General features: G+C 42.9%; 1 protein-coding gene across 1 annotated transcript in view; it reads right to left on the reverse strand.

Annotated features, from left to right (window-relative positions):
• The window catches only part of IRAK3 (interleukin 1 receptor associated kinase 3), a 46,527-nt gene that overhangs the window by 2,513 nt on the left and 29,173 nt on the right, over window positions 1-14,841 (reverse strand). Inside the window, exons 8-11 of the mRNA XM_057741015.1 lie at window positions 14,624-14,742; window positions 1,423-1,621; window positions 1,027-1,089; window positions 768-932 (exon numbers count right to left, since the gene is read on the reverse strand). Coding sequence (XP_057596998.1) covers window positions 768-932; window positions 1,027-1,089; window positions 1,423-1,621; window positions 14,624-14,742 — 546 coding nt within the window. The remainder of the gene's footprint in view (window positions 1-767; window positions 933-1,026; window positions 1,090-1,422; window positions 1,622-14,623; window positions 14,743-14,841) is intronic.

Genomic DNA, 14,841 nt, shown 5'->3' on the forward strand with positions numbered 1-14,841 from the left:
AGGAGGAAATTTAAAAAGCAATACATGCTGCATTTTTAAAAAAATTTGGCCACATCACACAGCATGCAGGATCTTAGTTCTCTGACCAGGGTTCGAACCCAGGCCCTGGTAGTGAAAGCGCTGAGTCCTAACCACTGAACTGCCAGGGAATTCCTATACGCTGCATTTTTTTTTTAATAATGCTATTTTTTTTTAATCATTTTAAAAAATTTTTTTAAAAATTTTATTTATTTATTTATTTATTTATTTATTTATTTATTTATTTATTTATTATTTTGGGGGGGGGTACACCAAGTTCAATCATCTGTTTTTATACACCTATCCCCGTATTCCCTCCCTCCCTTGACTCCCCCCCCACCCTCCCTCGAGTCCCCCCCACCCTCCCCGTCCCAGTCCTCTAAGGCATCTTCCATCCTCGAGTTGAACTTCCTTTGTTATACAACAACTTCCCACTGGAATTCCTATACGCTGCATTTTTAATGGACCAGATCTCTTCATGAATGTTGAATACAATATTCTCTCCAAATTAGTCACTTAAGTCTTCTCATTAAATTTTGTGTGGTTTCCCTGATTGCACCCAATAACGCCCTCTTTCAGAATACCAAATGACATGACTTTTTGATCTGGAAGCTATCTATTAGGTGAGACATCTCTATTGGGGGCTGCATTTGTTTCACTGATATTCACACAGATACACAATTTACCCAATTTAGATTTTCTACGGTTCCCTGGACTCAGTTTTTTAATAAAACCCTGTGTATACGCACTTCATCCATCGATGGTCTTAATTTTGCCCGTGTTGAAGCGCACTGGCCTGCCAAAGAGAACAGCTTGGCGGAAAAATTCTGAGGACAGGGATGTACTTTCTTATCTAGAAATGAGAGACATGAATCGAGGCCTCTCTTCTCCATCAATTCTATAAGGAGATCCCTCTAAAAAGAAAAGAAGACAACCTTACCATTTAGAACACAGAATCGATTGGAAAAGTGACCAAGAAATAGGTACAGAGATGAAGACGGTTCTTACCAGCTGGATATGCTTTGGCTCATCTAACACCACTTTACAGCCTGTCAGAACTTCCATTATTACCTACAAAGAATACATAGAAAGTCACCTACATAAAATTAATATTATACACATAGTGACAGTTACTAAATTATTAGAAATATTATTAAAATATTACAAATGTTAAATACATCCACATAATTAGTTGTGACTATTAACCTCAATACTGAATACAGTTCATTCTAATTAATGGCTTTATATTTTATACTTGACTGATTACACGAAACTAACGTATACGACAATGAGTAACAGAAAATCAATAAGTCTAAAAGCTAAAGCCTTTAAAATAATTCTTGGAATTTAGTGCATTCTTGGCAATAAACTCCCCTCCTTCGTTAACTGGTGGTTGGTACTTACAATTCCAAAGCTGTAGACGTCTGTTTTAACGGAAAGCTTGCCCTGCCTGATATACTCTTCTGGCATGTACCACAGATGTTTACTGCTGCTGCTGCTCATGCTTATGGTAGAGCTCTGAGGTTCTAGGTGGGGTCGGAAGTGTGCCATGGCAAAATCCGTTAGTTTGGGTTGAAACTGATCATCCAGAAGTATGTTCGCACTGAAATTGTGATCAACGGCAAACAAGACAAAAACATCATAAAGGTATTTGGAAAACAGGACAAGCTCACCATTATATGTGATCAATTCCAAATAAAGTCATACATTATTTTCCATGAACTTTTTAAAGGACATTTTTCTCCTTTTTCTTAAAGTATAAATCCAAGTGTTGTACAAAACCTAAAACAGAAACCTGACCTAGAAACAGTAGGCATTTCAAATTTACAGACATACATGGAGCTGGTGGATAAAGCGGATGCTTTGTCAACAGGAGAAACCGAAGCAGCTTTCCCTGTGTTCTTCTTACATGTAATGAGAACATTAACTGAGTTTTAATCAGATTATCATTGTCTGATATGCACAGGGCTGTGCTGTGGAATGCTCAGCTTAGAGCCACTAACCTGCAATAACTTGAGGAATCTTTGGTAGCCCCTGCCTTCCTAATAACCCTATTCCGTTGTTCCATCTCTATGGCTTTTTGGTCTTTGAGTCTTTTTAAAAGTATAAATATCTGCAGAGGCAAAGGCAAAGTGCTCGGAGTCAGTTTTAGCTGCTTGACACATAAAAACCTTAATGGTCACAACATCTTAGCTGAGAGTAAGCAGCAGTTTCTTTTATCTTTGAAGGGTGGTCTTAGTAGGGGTGGGAAAGCATAAGCTTTTCACAGGGCACTCATCTGGGGGTGAGTACCAGCTCTGCCTCCTCCTGGCTTGGTAACCGCCTGTGGGTTACCTCACCCTGTAAACCTCAATGTCATCTTTCCTCACATGTGAAATGAAGAAAAAAACAGAACTCACAGAACTGATAGGGGGCCTCTAAATAGCCTGTCATACAGTAATCCTCAATAATGGTAGATGAGATGAAGGTTAGCAACTCATCATAAGAGAGCAGATGGATATTGATAAAAGAGGTGGGTGGACCATGAGAAAGTCATCTACTTTTCCACTTCACTTAGGGCTATCTGGAACTTGCTTTTTGTCCCCTGAAACCAAAGCTTCCAACAGTAGGCCTGACCATCCAAAATGCCACATGGGTCATTTGTAGTAAAAGTGGTAATAGCTATAGGATAAGAAAAAGAAATTCTTGCTGTCCCTGTACAAGTAGGCCCACAGGCAGATCCTAGTTCCAACGTCTGAACTACAGGTTCTATTTAGGGGATTTGATGCTAATGCCTTGAGAATTCTAGTCCAGACTTTGTCTAGGACTGAGTTGACAACAGACAAAATGACAGGACTCCTAAGGGCCCTTTAAGGATAGAGAAAGATGTGCTCTAAACTTTACTTCACTCTCCCTGCTCTAAAGGTGGCTGCAGAATTTCAAACTCCAAAGAGCCCACTTTGTCCATAAGCTGAGGGCCTTTACCTGTTATGTGATCCTTGTACCTACAAGGAGAAAGTCAGAGAAGGTCTTGCCCTCTAGACATGTATCATAAGCACAGTCCTCATTATTCTCCTTGCCTGATCTTTTCTCCCCAGATATTTCAAACCTGGCAGTTTCTAAGGCCAGCTGGAGTCTCACATAGTGCCATCTATGTCACTCCTTACTTGCTCTTTCATTTTCTCAGTTGGACAACAGTGATGACTACCCTGAACCTCTGAATATGGAGAATACACTAGAGTCAGATCCTACCTTTGCTCCGGCTCCAGATAAGAACAGACATTTAGGGACTTCCTAGGTGGCACAGTGGTTAAGAATCTGCCTGCAAATGCAGGGGACACAGGTTCAATCCCTGCTCCAGGAAGATCCCACATGCCATGGAGCAACTAAGCCCGTGCACCACAACTATTAAGCCTGCACTCTAGAGCCCGTGAGCCACAGCTACTGAGTCCATGTACCACAACAACTGGAGCCTGCGCACCTAGAGCTTGTGTTCCACAACAAGAGAAGCCACCGCAATGAGGAGCCCGCACACCACAATGAAGAGTTGCCCCCCTCTTGCTGAAACTAGAGAAAGCCCGCGTGCAGCAACGAAGACCCAATGCAGCCAATAAATTAATTAATTAAAAAAAAGGAACAGACATTTAGTTCTTAATGACTTCTTCCATAGGTGTACACTTCACTTGTTCAGATCAAGGCTGGGGCTTCCGGAGATGCCCTGATCATTTCAGAGTCCTGGGGTATTTGATGCAGGCATTTGCCAGGTGTGCCAGGAGGTGAGGTGGGCAGAGAGGTTCATTAACTCTCATTACCAGGACCCCAAGCTTCTGTCACCCTGCAGGACTTGCTCTCTTCTGCCCCGCTGCCCTATGACTGCCCCCCACCCCCACCCCCACTTTATTTCAGCATAATAGGAGGAGAGCAAAGATCTGAATGCCGGATTTTCAACGTCAAACACGTCATCCTCTTCTTCGTCTACCCTAGCTTTAAAGATGGTGTAAAACCATAACTTAAAAGAGAAAGCAAAAAGCTAAATTGGTGAAACACTTACAATCCCTGAAGAATAGGTCTTTTTTAAGTACAAAAGGAAAAAAAGAAACACCACCACTCATAATCTAATCCATTTATTTGATCCTCAGAAAAACTGGGAAAGTTTTCAGAAACTGGTGACTCATGCTTCTGTAAGAGTTAGGCAGAGGTGAGCTGAGTAACCACAGTGTGTTACACAATAAAACCCACAGAGGACTTTGGGTCAGTGAGGGGTCATCAATGAGAATGTGAAATTGCTCCAGGGCACTGCATTTACACTTTGAATAATGATATTTGGTGAAAAGACAAGCTGTTTACCAGCAGGCTTTAGTGTATAACATAAATTTTGAGTCCAGTGATTTACTCTGTTCTAAATAAAGGTTAATGGTAGCTGAGGAAGAAGGATGTTCTGTTTTAGGAAAATGGGAACTGCAAAAGGCCCTTCAACAATCAATTCTACCCAAATTCTTTCCCCTGCTTCAACCTCAAATAGAATGTTCAAACATAAAGTGCCTTCAGCTACCTTGGAGGTCAACTGAATACATTCATCCTAAGGGAATAAAAACAGACTAACAAAATAAAGACAACATAAAATAACTAAAATCATGTAACAATATAATGCAACAAACAGATGAGAAACCTCCAATGGTCCACATCTTCAATTTAGTGCTTCTACAATCTATTTCTTCTCTTCTTTCCCACAAGGCTACTTACTGCAGCAGAAACCATCTCCTCTCTAGATAACTCTTCTGGCAGGACTGGTACTGGTACACTAAGGTGATGGGGAAAATCCCACACAAAGTGGTGGATTTCTATTCTGATTCTGGGGATGTTACTTCATCTCTCTATTGCTAGGGGTCTCTAGGACAACTCTTTTTGGGTACCTTTTGCTCACATTCGTCTCCTAACTTAAAGTTGAAACCCTTGGGCCTTAAATATAAAGCGAGATGATACACCTAGATTATAAGGCAGGGTCTGAATTTAAGTGCAAATATGTTTGACATGTAAGCACATCACTGGTTTTTAAAAATCTATGTCTATATTTTAGTTTTAGGGAGAGTTGTTGGTGCTCAGTAGCCCAGTCCCTGAGTACCTGGCAACTGTTGAGGAAAGCCTAGACTTCACTTAACTGGCCCCAGAGATAAAGAGCATCCAACTGGGCTCTCCATGACAGCCTGAGACAATAGGACAGCTTGCCGTCTGTGTCACTGCTGTTGAAACACTAAGACACCCCTCACCAGATGTCTTGCCTTCCCTGCAGATTATTGGAAAAAGACATACATACCCTCCCCCACTTCATTATGCAGTGTATCTGGCCTAAAATGATGTGAAACTGAAATCCTTTATTCCCCTCTTGGATTACACAGCTCTCCCTTTCACTTAGAGATGGTATTACGGCTTGTTTTTGCTTTATTGGGGTCTTATGAGTCCTAGGCCCAGTCAATAAGGGGTCTTCCTCCTTTAAATGTGAAATCACCTCTGGCCAAACTAGTACAACTTCCCTAAGCCTCAGCTTCCTTGTACGTAAAATGATCTGACAATGCTTACCTCAGAGGGTTGTTAAAAGGATTAAACGAGAAAACATAAGAAGACTGCCTGACGCACAGCGAGAGCCTCGAAACGTGCTTTGAAGGATGTAGACTGGCCACTGTCCATCCTACACCCACCACCGTACTTTAAAATCCCATAGAACTTGGCTAGGTGCCTCTAGAGGTTCAAGGACACCAATTTGATATAACAAAGGTATAGGGCATTGCAGGATAACCCTGGAGATCTGAACACTCTTGGGTTACTCAGTTTCAAGGCAGCGGTTGTGTTTCAAAATAGTTCCAGAGAAGTTCTGGAAGAACCCGACTAAACTAATATTCCCAGATACTTTAAGACCACGGAGAGAAAAATTTACATATTGTTTCATATGTATGTGTGCATGAATGTATGTATCCAAGTGTATAAATAAATGAATATTAGAGTTTAAAGACAATAATGGTAAATAAAATTAATAGGGACAATTTTAATTTATATAATATTTGTTTTGGTATCCCTTAGAAAAAAAATGAACGTACCTGGATATTTTAGATGAAGGCATGTACAAGGGGGAAAATAGGAAAATTGGAGGAAAAAGAATTGCTATACCTAAAATGTTTCTGAAAAACAAGAGCAGGTTTTTTTCCGGAGGGGGGGGGCGGGGGGTGGTGATGTCAGAGAGGGAGGAGGCTGGTTCATTAAACTGTCCATCAAACAAACATTTACATTCCCTGCAGGCTTTCTGTCCCTACTAAACACTGGAGCCCAGTGGCCTTGTCACACATATCAGGTCTTGGGGGTAAAGGCAGGAGGAGCTTGGGTCCACGGGCAAGGGTGACACAGTGACAGGAAGGAGCCCATCTGTGGCTCCCCACCCTCCCTCCCAACCACTCAGCCTTTCTAGTCCCTCACAAAGGAAATTCCTCACGCACTTACAATGACCATACGTCTCTCATCAATTTCCATTTTAAAAAAATTCATTTTTAAGCAAATGGCTTCTTCCTTCCTTTCTTCCCTAGACCACCTCCCTTGTCTGAAAGACTGTTTCACTTGGCAGGAGACACACAGCCATACTGTAAGAGAACATGATCTTGTAGGAAACATCAGAAATGTTCCCCAAGATGATCTCCTCGCTTTGGCAACATTAACAAGAATGAATGTCTGGGATGAAAAATGCTGGGGATAAAATGCATTTCAATTTAAAATTGTTCATAAATGTGAAAACAATTAAGCTCACTGAGGGATACGATGGAAATAACAAGGAGGTTTACTACTTTCAGATGCTTTTATGTGATCCCGTAATTCAAAAACATCTTCGTTTCCTGAATAAAAATGTGAGGGTCTTTTGCCAAGAACAGAGACTTCAACTCTTCGAGATTCTTTAAGTCCTTTTCCTCCTCAAATTCCACCATCTGGAAATGAATTTTGTTTTCATAACACTCTTTTTGAAGAGTTCAAATTACTAAGACATTTTTGGGCTAACTAAACCACAGACTTCTTGAAAATACCTCTGAAATGTGGGCTTGGCTTCCTCTTTGGGTGTTCTGCAGCTGTGTCCTTGACAGTGTCTTCCTTCGAAGACTATTTACTCTCTCTGCTTGCACAAGGCGAAGATTCTGAATGCAGACCACCAGGCCTAATCTCCCCCGCAAAGTTGGCCGCCTGCTGCCGTTTTCACTAGGAGTCCAAAGTCAACATTTCCAAATTTGCACATACTAATTATGTTCTCCTCTCCTGCCCCGTTTCCCTGCCTCTGCTGATGAAGCCAACATGCTCCCAGGAGTCCCGGCTAGGTAGGTGTAATTACCTAATAAAAGCACGACTGCTGGACCCAACGTAAGCATGGAACCCCATCTCCTCGACTGCATCTACAGACATGTGACTGAGGCAGGTTACTAACCTCGGTAAGTCTCAGCTTTCTCCTGTGTCAAACCAGCCATAAGACCAATGATGCGTAAACTCAGTGCTCTGGCTTTCCCTGAGCTCCCTAAATACATCTGCAGCCTAGCAGCCACCCTGAAAGTACTAACACTTACCAATGCAGTCAGGATAGGCTGTGGTGATTGCTGTTTGCGGGCTTTCTTTATGCTGTGGCCCTTACCTGCAAAGTACTCCCCCTCCCACTTATTGTTATCCAAATCCTCCATGCAGCTTGGTTCCCTTCCTCCATGAAGTTTTCCCTCAACTGCTCTGAATTCCAAGTTTTCTCCTTTCTCCAAGTTCCTACTGTACAGCCTGCACTCTCTGCTTTGGCACTCCCTCCTAGACCAGCTTCTGTTGTTTACATAAGCATAATACTGAATCTACAGAAGATACTAAGTAAACATCTGATGATATAATCAATTTGTAAATTAAGGGAACTTGAAACCATAAGTAGCCTTGGACCACTTGGCATATGGCAAATACACGGCCCAAATGTTGCCAAGACATCCTCCCATATTCTTGGCAGACATCACTAATTGAGTTCAGAACCCACCCACCCCAGATTCCCTTTCAACAATGCACATGGGAAGTCATTACCAACCAATCAAAGATGGAATGTGAGACAAAACTGATTTGTCGTCACTGCTAAAAGTATAATCACTTTTTTTCAGATGAGGTAAATAAGGCCCAGCTGGTTGAAATGACTCGTTCTATGCAAAATAGCTTACACCAAAGCCTAGCCCTTCTATTTCCCTGTTCAGTGTTCTTTCGATTTACTAAAGTTAACTGAAAGAAACATCTTCTTTTTCAGCTACTTGTAAAAGATTAAGAAACTGTTGATTACAAGGCAGAAATAAAGTGAATTTTATCTCTTCTTCTCTTTAGTTGTATGTAGATAATTCTGGTGCCACAATAATGGCTAACGGGTGAGTTGCATTTTAGTGCAATACAGAGGAAGTTCTAATAGTTAGAGGTGCACCCAAATGGAGCTCTAACGATGCGCTATGCAAGGGTTCAAGGACAGGCTGGATGAGATACCTGAGTCTCCATTAGGTGGGAAGAACTAAACTCATTGCCAAACCCTGGGCTGTGCTTCACAGAGACGATCTGATTTCATCCTCACAACCCTGGGAAGAGTGCAGTGGTTCCAGATAAGGAGACTGAGCCTCAAGGATCTGAGTAATTTACCCAAGATCACACTGCTAGAAGGTAGTAAAGCTGGCATTTGTACTGAGATCTGGGAGACCCCAAAGGCCACACCCTTAAGCAGTGACAAGAGATGAGGGCAGCAATGAGATCACTAGGGTGGTTGCTGGAAAGGGGGAAGGACAGGGAAAAGACTGGGGAGGGGTATTTCTGGAAAACAGGCATGACAGGACTCTGCCTAACCTGCTCCAGGGTGAGCAGGTGTCTGGAGGTGCCTCCCGAAACACATCTGAGCTCATCCTCACTTGGAAGCTGCCCAGGGTAAACCTTGGCCAAGATGTAAGAAAGTGTGGGGTCACATCATTCTCCTGCCACAACTCGATTTGTGAGTGTAGAGCACAGTACAAAAACAGGCAGGTGAAATGGCACAGAATTTGAAAGCAAGAAGAGGTCCAACTTGAGATTATCCCGGTTGGCTCTGATGTACAAGTGAGAAAACTGTGGGCTGAGAGCGGGAGGCAGGGCCTGGGCTTGAACCCAGACTTCCTGTGCTCTTTGCATGTCATCTCCAGGGACAGTATTTCATTTCACTCAGACAGAAGGTGCTGCTCACACTCTTGGCGCCAGGCTGCTGAAGGATGACCTTACAATCTTCATTTTTTAAACAGCAGTATTTTTAAAACCACAACGGTGTGAGATTATCAAGCTTCTTTGTAGGCAGAATTAATTACAGAGAATGACTGAAATGAAACTGGGATATCATTCAATAACTAGAGACTCCCTCTTGAAATTTCTGATTCCCGGGTTTGAGCTAGAAAGGTCTGATGCTGTTATTTTTTTTCTAATAAATTTTTACTATAAGGATAGATATAATCCTTAAATAAGAATTTAGTATCAAGTAGAAGTAAAAAATAAGCCATTAAATGAAAAGCCATAGTCTCTCCATCTAATTAAAGCCTTATTTATATTTTGGTATGTTTCATTTTTAATATTTTTTTTAAATTCATGAATTTGTAGTTCTACAAAGTTATAATTGTGTACTGTTTACTATTTCAATCTGGCTTTTTCCACTTACCATCACTTTATGTACATTGTATGTTATTTCATACTATTAAAAACAGTGTTTAATAATGTCAAAAGATGTATGAGAACTCTTCTGTGATTCATCAGTCTAAGGCCCAAACACAGAAAAGAAAATAAAGGTAACAATATTTTCCATTTCTCACTTTAACAAAAACAGAGCCCTGACTTACCCACAGAAAAGGTCACTGTTAAACACATTTTGAGATGTCCTTTTTTGAGCCAATTATCAGCCATCTCTCCTAGAAGCAGCCTTTCCTAATTCTTTTCCAAAGAATTAGAAAATCAATGTGACAAAGGCTGAAGAGGTCAGACCTTCCTGCAAGCACAGGAAGGTCTGTACACAGAGGGACCAAGAATCAGGGAGGCCCAAGTTCAGAGCAGAGTAAAGGATTCATTTAAAAGAGATTCAGGAGGGTAATCTAGGTCAGCTAATTCACGTTTGGCCAAGACTGCTGCGGACTGAATGTCATTACCTTCTGACAGATGTTCAGTGCCCTGAATGAAATGAGTTGGTCTCATTCCAGTTTCCAGAGAACAGGTGTGCACATCACCAAAGGAAAGGGGGAAAGTCTACTGTTACAGTTGGCACTAATTAACATCTTTGCTGCCGGGCTCAGAAGAAAGGCCAAGTGTTCAGTGGCGGTGGAGGAGGCTGATTTGCTCTGGAACAGACAGGGACACACTGATGAGCCCTTGTGAAACCACAAGTCTCAAACCAATGCCCACAGCCCCAGCACTCGATACCCTGACACATGCCTGGATGGGTGTAATCTACAGATGATTAAGTTTGAATCCTCGAACCCTTCGGAAAACCCAGAAAGCAACAATCACCAGCAGCCCCTTTACCAACAACATAAAAAACACTGCTAGCTGCCTTTCCAGTTCAAATCCTGCCTCTTCCATGAAATTCTCCCTTTGTCTGATCAGATCTCTTTTGGTAAGTGTGTCTATATTTCCTGTTAGGCACTCTAACAGGGTTACTTAAGTGCTTTTATAGCTCGGCACATCCAGACAAATACATGGGATACTGGCTTGGAAGAAATAGCCTCCTTTTAAATTGTGAGACCACCTAAAAGACTCCAGAACCTTTCTGTTACCACCTAGACCCCAGAGAGAAGCCTCAGAATCCCTTGCAAGAGCCTATCTTATCACACCCAGGTCCTCAGCCTAGTAAGTGTTCAAAGCTCCATCCAGCACTCTGCCCACCACCTTCCTTATTTTTCTCCAATCTTTCATTTCGAAGTGTCATTTGAATCTTCCTGAGTTCATTGGTTTTCAACAAAAAATCTTATTGGAATTTTAATTGTAATTGCAAGAGTTAGTCTGTTTTCTTCAGTCTTATCCTTCCTTATTCTCCAATCTCATCCCTTCCTCAATCAACCAACTTTGTTTTGCTTTCATTATATATACCCAGCAATTCTTTCCTCTGTTCCCTTGAACAAATTATTGCCTCCACCAGGAATATTCTCTTCCCTTCTTTCAACCAATTCACTGCCATGACCCATCTCCTCAAAGACCTGGCTTGGAACTATCTAATCAGAATTTGCCTTCTCAGACCAACCACACATTGGGCTCACTTAGTGTCGTACTGTATATTTCCTATGGTTTCATTATCTATCTGATCACCAGGCTGAAGCTTCAAGGTCAAGACTGAGATCGTCAATGTCTCCCCCACTGTGGTCCAAGACAATGCTCTGCACACAGCAGATGTCCCATAAATATCTGTGAACTAAAATGAATGTGATTTTCAAAACATGCAATAAACATACGCTGACACAGAAATGAGTTTTATTAAAATGGAGCTTAGTTTGTGGGTCCACTTTTCAAACACAACACACTGATGATAGAGGTAAGTGCTGTGAGCTGAAAGCTTGTGCCTCCCCCCAGATTCATATATTGAAATCCTAACCCCCACTGTGATGGTGTTAGGAGGTGGGGTCTTGGGGAGGGGATCAGGTCCTAGGGGCTCCCCTCATGAATGGGATTAGTGCCCTCATCAAAGAGACCCCAGAGAGATCCCGCATACCTTCCACCAGAGAAAAGACGGCCATCTGTGAACCAAAAAGTGAGCTCTCACTGAACACAGAATTGGCCAGTGCCATGATCCTGGACTTCCCAGCCTCCAGAACTGTGAGAAATAAACATGTACTGTTTACAAGCCATTCGGTTGATAGTCTTTCTGTTACAACAGCCCAAATGGACTCCGACAATGAGTAAAGGGTGATGAGTAAAAAGGCTGGCTGGCCATCACACTTCTTAGCCTATGCGGCTACGACCACTTCTTGACCAGAATAACAGGAGCCACCATTTAGTGCAACCTCTTTGCCAAGCAGCATATATACTTTCTGCTATTTAACCCTAAGAGGTAGAAGCTAATATTTTTTTATTAGCACTTTGCAGAGGAAAAAAACTGAGGCTTAGAGGAGTCAATCAGTTGGCTCAGAATCACATTCTGGAAAGTTGGCTTCTTAAACCAGATCTCTCTGATTTAAACAATTGTGGATATTGCACTAAGAGGAAAGGATGGCAAGAAGGCAGGGAGGAAAGTACATGAAAAAGAAAATCATTTGGTCACATTCTGCAGAGTGCCATCCAGCCAACTCTTCCTCCCTAACCGTGGTGGCTGCCTTGGTGGGACGCCATCCCTCCTTCAGGATCCAGGGAGGCACTCGGTCCCCAACAGGGAGGGGTGGCTGCTGATGGCTCCCAGCTGAGCCCCAATCTGGGAGCTGCTGGTGGTAGAAGGGAGCTGTCTCAGCCCACTACAGCCCCACTCAGGGCTGGTTGGGTGCAGGAGTGCAAAATCCCAAGCACCTTGCCTCACTTGGGGAAAGATCTGAAGGGCTACCCTAGCTTCAGCAATCCCCATGGCATCTGCCAAGGCCTCGACTACCATACCCCAGCTCAGCTTCTCCAACTGCCCGAATCTGCCTTCTTCCTTCCTCCCTTACTTTTGTTATTCCTGAGAGCAAAAAATTCTCCTGCAGGCAAATCGCTGTTTCTGTGCCTATTTCCTGAGAACTTCCCTGAAGACACTAGCCAATCAAGAGAAAGCAGAAATCAGGGTCACAGCCTGTGCTCTGACTTAAAAGCAGGAGAGGGATGCTGGAGGGGTACATCCACATCTTCCCACCCAAGGTCAGCTGTGGAAAGCCATGTGACTCAGGCAGAGCCTGATCCATGTCCTCCACCCTGATGTTCCCTCTGTTCTGGTCAGTGGCCTTCCCTGTCCCCCTCTCCCATCACGTACCAGAACCTCCACACTGTCTCCCTTCTCACCCCTCTTTCCTATCAAGCTCTGCTTTCAGGAAAGGAGTTGATGAATCAGTCACACAAAAGGAAAAAATTTTAAATTAATGGAGGACTTCCCTGGTGGCACAGTGGTTAAGAATCTGCCCGTCAATGCAAGGGACACAGGTTCAACCCCTAGTCCAGGAAAATCCCACATGTCGCGGAGCAACTAAGCCCACGTGTGCCACAACTACTGAGCCAACGTGCTGCAACTACTGAAGCCTGCTCTCCAACGAGAAGCCACCGTACTGAGACGCCAAAGCACCTCAACGAAGAGCAGCCCCCACGCACAGCAATGAAGACCCAACACAGGCAAATAAATAAATAAATAAAGTGAAGCTATTAAAAAAAAAAGACTGTAAAAAAATAAAATTAATGAATTACTTCATGGGATTAAAAATAAGTTCATGCTCACTTTAAGTTTAAACCAAAGGAAGAATATGTACAGCAATATTCCAGCTACTTATCTGCCCAGTCAGGACATATATCTGAGCACCTACAGGGCTGAGCTGGCTGCGAGCTGGGTGGAAGAGGGATGGTTTTAGGTTGGAAGTGGCCACCTCAGCCCTTTGGAACCAACCCTAGTGGCTGATTCCACTGACCCCTGAGACGGTCACTTGTCCACCTCTGTCCCAGGTCCCATGAGGGTGCGTGACTTCGATGCCGATTCCATAAGGCCACTGGCAGTTGATGAATCACCTGCAGCAGGAACAGACACCTGTGGGCTGTGACCCCCACTCCCAGCACTCCCCCCAGGACAAAATACATTCTAGAGTTTTTTTCATATGAAACTCACTTCCTGTAAAACCAGAAAAACAAAGAAGTAAGCAATCAGTTCCTCTTCTGCTCAACTCAAAAGCACACTAAAAGCTTTTTCCAAGATACTAGGTGATGGTTCAGAAGAGGCAGAGGCTTTTCATTCAGTCTCCCCTGCTATTCAGCGAAGGTGTATTTACCTACTTTGGGACACGTTCATGTTGAAGGGCGCACAGGAAAAATTCACGGGGCTGGGGGGGTGGGGTTGCTACAGGGTATCTGCTCTCTGAATGATTCTTTATGTCTGCTGAGGAAGAAAAAAGATGGAAGATGTTGCTTCTAATTTTCTCACGTCTCACGAATGAACACTGGGGCTGCCGCTCGGCTTGTCACAGGTGAGTACATACAGCCAGGAAGCAGCAGGCTCAGCGGCACCACAAGACGCTGGAGACTCGGGCACAAAGAACTTAAGCGGCCGATCACTACGGCTATCTTGTGAGGAATCCCTGTGTGAGCCACTCAGTCTTTCCTGAGGCCTCCACTTGTTTTTTTTTTAAAGCGAGATGAATCCAGGTTTATTTCACAGTTTGCTATGCAGTACAATTAATAAAATACACAAAACTGTCTATCTTATGCTGTTCATTAATAATTCCCAATGATAACAAACTCTCCGATTGGCAATATAAATGTAGCTTTTAAAATCTGGTAGACACGTTTTCATTAAAAGGTAAGATTTTAAATACTCTGGTGAGAATTCTTAACATATACACATACACACCAGGGAAACTATAAGAAGAAAACAGGGTGAAGTCCGACTCATCCGTGATGATGAAAGGGGCCTTTAGGGGTAACCTACAGCTCTGGGATGATTTACCTGGATATACTGCCACAGATGATGGAGCACGGTTCCGTGTTGTGCAAGTACTGAATGGCTTTGGATGTTCCTATTAATATACTGATTCGAACATGCCAAGAGAGTGGGGCTGTGTTACCCTAAAAAGACAACAGTAGTCGGTTTGCTTGTATTTTCTGAGTGAAAACCACGTTTGTATTCACTACACAGGTGTAAGCCAGAATAAACGCTGATGACAA

This window comes from Hippopotamus amphibius, chromosome 7, assembly GCF_030028045.1.
Source record: "Hippopotamus amphibius kiboko isolate mHipAmp2 chromosome 7, mHipAmp2.hap2, whole genome shotgun sequence".
NCBI lineage: Eukaryota > Metazoa > Chordata > Mammalia > Artiodactyla > Hippopotamidae > Hippopotamus > Hippopotamus amphibius.